This window comes from Gracilinanus agilis, unplaced genomic scaffold (assembly GCF_016433145.1).
Source record: "Gracilinanus agilis isolate LMUSP501 unplaced genomic scaffold, AgileGrace unplaced_scaffold40032, whole genome shotgun sequence".
Taxonomy (NCBI): Eukaryota; Metazoa; Chordata; class Mammalia; order Didelphimorphia; family Didelphidae; genus Gracilinanus; species Gracilinanus agilis.
Window position 1 is genome coordinate 1 of NW_025373615.1, and position 5,207 is coordinate 5,207.

Genomic DNA, 5,207 nt, shown 5'->3' on the forward strand with positions numbered 1-5,207 from the left:
ATATATATATACACATATATATGTTTTTGATAACCATTTTTGAATATGATTCATTTCCTTTGTAATCCTATGTATTTTTGCTTTATGCATTTAAAGATATTCTTCTGAGAAGGGGTCCAAGACAGGCAAAAATACACACATTAAGAACCCATAGTCTAGAGGTTCCTCAAGCTGGAAAGTGTCCAAGGAGATGAAGGAAGGTAGGGAAAAGCAGTCTTTGCTCACCAAAGTGCCAGCACCTGCCTATGTCCCCCTCTCTTCCCAGCAGAACGGGCAGGAGAGGCCTGTCCTTGCAACACAACCTTCTGTCAGATCTTCAAGCAGGGCTACTTCTACCTGTACCCCTTCAACATCGAGTACAGCCTCTTCGCCTCCACAATGGTCTATGTCATGTGGAAGAACGTGGGGCGCCTAATAGGCCCTTCCCACGGCCATGGCCACGGACATACCCCATCCCCAGGCAGCCTCTTCCGGGAAACTTTCTTCGTTGGTCCTGTGCTGGGCTTGTTCATATTTGTGGTGGGGCTGGGGGTCTTCATTATCTATGAAGTCCAGGTGAGTGGGGAGACAAGTGGGATCCACCAAGCCCTGGTCCTCTACTACAGCTTCAATGTAGTCTGCCTGGGCCTTATGACTCTAGTCAGCCTTGGGGGCTCTATCATCTACCGTTTTGACCAGAGGACAATGGACCATCACAAGAACCCAACTCGTACAGTGGACGTGGCGCTGCTGATGGGGGCTGCTCTTGGGCAGTATGCCATCTCTTATTATTCTATTGTGGCTGTGGTGGTGAGGACTCCCAGGGACCTGATGGGTGGGTTGAATCTTGCCTATTCCTTGCTAATGATTGCCCAGCACACCTTCCAGAATGTCTTCATCATTGAGAGCCTCCACCGAGGCCCTCCTGCCATCCAGGGAAACCCACCCAATGAGCCTGTCCATGGTCTCACCTATGCCAATCAGGATGCCCTCCAGACCTTGCCTGCCTACCCATCCACTCCTAGGCTGGTGGGGGCCACCCCTGCTGACCCCCAGGAGCCAGTATCCATTTTCCCAGCCCCCCAGAGGAACTGGAGGCGCAAGTGCCTGAAGGATATTTCACTATTTCTACTGTTGTGCAACGTGATTGTGAGTAAGGGTGAAGAGGTGGTAAAGAGGGGGGGTCAGGGGAGAATTGATCTTTTGGCCACCCAATACTGGTGAAAACATTCTTTGACTCACCCTGGCCACTGCCCCATACTTAAGAAATCCCTAAAAAAGACTGGTTCCTTAGGTTCAGAGAGGGCAAGACATCCTCTTCCAGGCAGACCCTCTAAGGAACCAGGTGAAAAATGGGTGGAAGAGCAGAGCTCTGACTTCCCTGGGCAAGAGGTAGAAGAAGGGGAGCTGGAGGTTTCTGGGTGACTGCTGACATTGGGCAGAGAGAGGAGGAGGGAGGTGTGAGAGCTCATGTAAAGAGAGAGGAGCCCTCATCCACAAACTAGGAATGTGAGAGCTCATTTGATCTTGTGACTTGACTTTCTCAGCCTAATTAGAGCAGTGGCAGGAAGTACCAGAGTCCCATGGAAATGTGAAGATTGCCTGAGCAAAATAAAGTGTTAAGAGTGTGATGGGGCAGGATGAGTAGATGGAAGCCCTTATATTATACCCCAAAGTGAATCAGCAAAGCTGCCTTGCAAGAAGTCTCAGATTAGATGCACTCCACAAAGATGTAGCCTCAATATGAAAGCACCTCTAATATGAGCAGACCCCAAATACCTAGACACCTCAATTCAGGCACTTCCCCAACATAACTATATACTAGATATAGAAATATCCCCAATGTAGGCATATCTCTGATAAACACCTTAAATTTTTGATAGATCTCAAAGGTTCCCCTAAAACTATGGGCCCAATATAGATGTAGGCATATTCTCAATATAAAACTCCCCAAATCCAGATAGATCCTAGCATAGAAACATATCAGTGAAATTATTCTCAAATATAGAAACATCTTCAAAGTAAGCACATATCCAAAACAAAAATAGCCCAAATCTAGAAATAGTCTCAGTAGAGATATACTCTAATGCAGTTATATCCTCACTACAAAAATACTGTACCCTCAAAATGAACATATAACCGAAGGCAGCTGAGTGACTCAGTGGTTTGAGAGCCAGGCTTAGAGATGGGGAGATCCTAGGTTCAAATCTGACCTTCAGACACTTAAGTGACCCTGGGCAAATCACTTAACCCCCATTGCCTAGCTCTTACTGCCCTTCTGCCTTGGAACCAATATATAATTCTAAGATGGAAGTAAGAGTTTAAGGAAAAAAAAAGAACATGTAACTAACATGAAAGTAACCACAGTGTATGTGTATCTCCAAATATAGAGACCCTTCACCCACTGAAGTGGGTGCTCTCCTACAGATAGAATTAATACCTCCTGCCAGTGTATCCCTAGTATAAATATCCATTACAGATATTTCCAATGTGTCACCCACTTTAGGAATATCTCCAATGGAAGTATAACTCTCCACAAATATACCATGTCTGAGCGATACTCCCCCAGGGCAAGGACATAACTTCTTTAAAGCTGAAGCATCCCTAGATCTCTGCTCTTAGTCATCAAAGGGCAGAAGCTGATGCTTTAGTATGCACTGGTATGGATTTACCAAGTGTCTAAGGATTTATCTGACCTGCCTTCCTCCTTTAATCCACCTCCCCAATCACTGTAATCTAGAAAGGAGTTCCACTAAGAATTCACTGACTGCCCCAGGAGCCTGGGCTTCTCTATCTACAGACACAGGCACCATATTCCAGAATCAAGGAGTAGTTACCTTTGTCTGGGTCACCTGAACCTTAGATTGGCTCCTGGTTCTCCCTTTGATGTGTCAGCCCAGGGGAGAAGTGGAATGATAAGACAGAAGAGTCAGGCAGGGAGGACTCTGGGTATAAAGGGTTGGGGGTGAAAGGGTAAGGAGAACCTGGCTGGAGTTCTGCAGCCTAGCCCCTGATTTCTGGGTGTGGTCTCCCCTCATCCCTCATCAGTTCTTAGTACCTCAGTGTTGTAGATGTCTCACAAAAATGTTTAGAATTGCTTCTTTGTTTACTGACATATACTTTATATATTATAGCGCATAGATTGTGAAAATCTTAGAGAACATCCAATCCAACTCTCTTATTTAACAGGTGAAGAAACAAGTCCAGAAATATTAAATGATTTTCCAAAGGTCACACAGGTAGTAAATGGTAGAGCCAGGATTCAAATCCAGGGGGTCTGACTTCAAATTTATTAATCTAATACTCTGTACCATACAATAAACAGGATTAAGAGCTAGAATGATTGAATGAATGAATGAAAAGTATTAAGTACTTACTATGTCTAAAGGTCTGCGAATACCGGAATACAAAATTTTGCTTGTATTTGTATTCCCAACACTTAATATTATACCTGACACATAGTAGGCACTTAATAAGTGTTTTATCTTTATCTAAATTAAAATTTGAGACAGTACCAGCCTTCAAGGAGCTTACATTCTAATGGGAGAAACAACACAAAGAAGATGGAAAGATCTCATGATCTTTAGGGTATAACCACAAAGAGATGGTGATGCATCTTCTTCAATGGAAGTGCCTTTAGGGCTCAATGAGAACCCCTGCTCCACTACAACCTCACAGTCCTCTCTCCATTTTACATGGGAGGAAACTAAAATCCAAAACTTAAAAATGAAGAAATATCTTCCTCCAATCACATCCACTGTTTCTTTGTCTCCTTCAAATCTTGGGCAATATCAGTTGGGTAAGAGCCAGGCTGAGGGTGTGATAAGTATAACTATTGGCTGGCTTCCTTGGAGGTGAGGTGTGTGTGACATGTGTGTGAATGTTTTCTGAGTAGTGAATAAGACTAAAGGAATCTGATATTACTTAAAAAAACAAAGCAATATGGTATAGTGGTAAAAAAAAAATGGAGCCGTCAGATCTAAATTTGAATAATAGCTGGATGACCTTGGGCAAGTCACTTAACCTTTCCAATTTTTCCGCCTGTAAATTGAGAGAAGTGGAATAGAGGAGCACTAAAGTTAGTTCTTGCTCTAACATTTTATAAAACTAAGGCACAGCCCTACAAAATATGAGGGAGCAGTGGTTGGTGAGCCAAATCCCTGAAAGTAACTTGGGTTCTACCTTGTGTTCCTGAGCCTTGACCCTTCCACCTACCCACCCTTCCATTCCCCCTCTCTCCTTAGCTCTGGATCATGCCTGCCTTTGGTGCCCGCCCTCATTTCAGCAACAACCTGGAACTGGATTTCTATGGCTATTCCCTGTGGGCAGCCATTGTCAACATCTGCCTTCCCTTCGGAATCTTCTACCGCATGCATGCTGTCTCCAGCTTGCTGGAGGTCTATGTTCTGTCCTGATCCTGTCCCCCTAACCCCCATGACTCTTTGTATTCCCTCACATGATTTCTAGAACTGATGACAATGCCAATTGGCACCCATATTCTCCCCAGGGAGGGAAAAGACAACTCTTTGGAAGGAAGTTTTAACTCCAAGAGATGGGTTGGGAACCTGAATACCCATTTCCTCAATTCCACCCATGTCTAAATGTCTCTTCATCTCATTCTCTCATTTCCCCTTACCTGTCCAAGAGATTCTTTAAGAAAATTATTCTGATGCCAATACCTGGAAGAATGAATGTTTTAACATAATTTAACATTTTCACCAAATTGATTTGCAGTTTGAGTTGTTTTTTTTAGGTCAAAATCCTTCACTTTAAATCATTTTAAAATAAAAAAATCACTTTTATCCCACTTTACCTACCAATCTATAAACAATAAGACCTATATTTTGGTATAGGCTTGGGTCCCTGAAATGGTTCCGTTTTTCTAGAGTGCTTTGGAAGAAGGATAACCTAAAGGTGGGGTGAGTGGAGAATAAGCTTCACTATGTTCTTGAATTCCCCAAACCTGGGCTGCAGGACCCACCCACATTCCCACCTTGGTTCACTGTGTTTTGAGCCAAGAACTAAATAAACTTGTGATTTTTCTGACAGTCCCCAATAACTTTAAAAAAAAAAAACAAAGTTTACTGAAACAAGTGATATCCCCCCAAAAACAATTTTATTTTAACATCACCTATATTACCAGGAAGGAAGGAAGGAAGGAAGGAAGGAAGGAAGGAAGGAAGGAAGGGAGGGAGGGAGGGAGGGAGAGAGAGAGAGAGAGAGAGAGA

At 43.5% G+C, this 5,207-nt stretch overlaps 1 protein-coding gene across 1 annotated transcript; it reads left to right on the forward strand.

Annotated features, from left to right (window-relative positions):
* Window positions 1-268: 268 nt before the first annotated feature.
* Window positions 269-4,394, forward strand: LOC123255148 (proton channel OTOP2-like; the record flags this gene model as incomplete). Its single annotated transcript, XM_044683998.1, has 2 exons — window positions 269-1,128; window positions 4,224-4,394. Coding segments are annotated over 2 exons (1,031 nt in total), but the record flags the coding sequence as incomplete, so codon positions are not given.
* Between the last annotated feature and the right edge of the window lie 813 nt (window positions 4,395-5,207).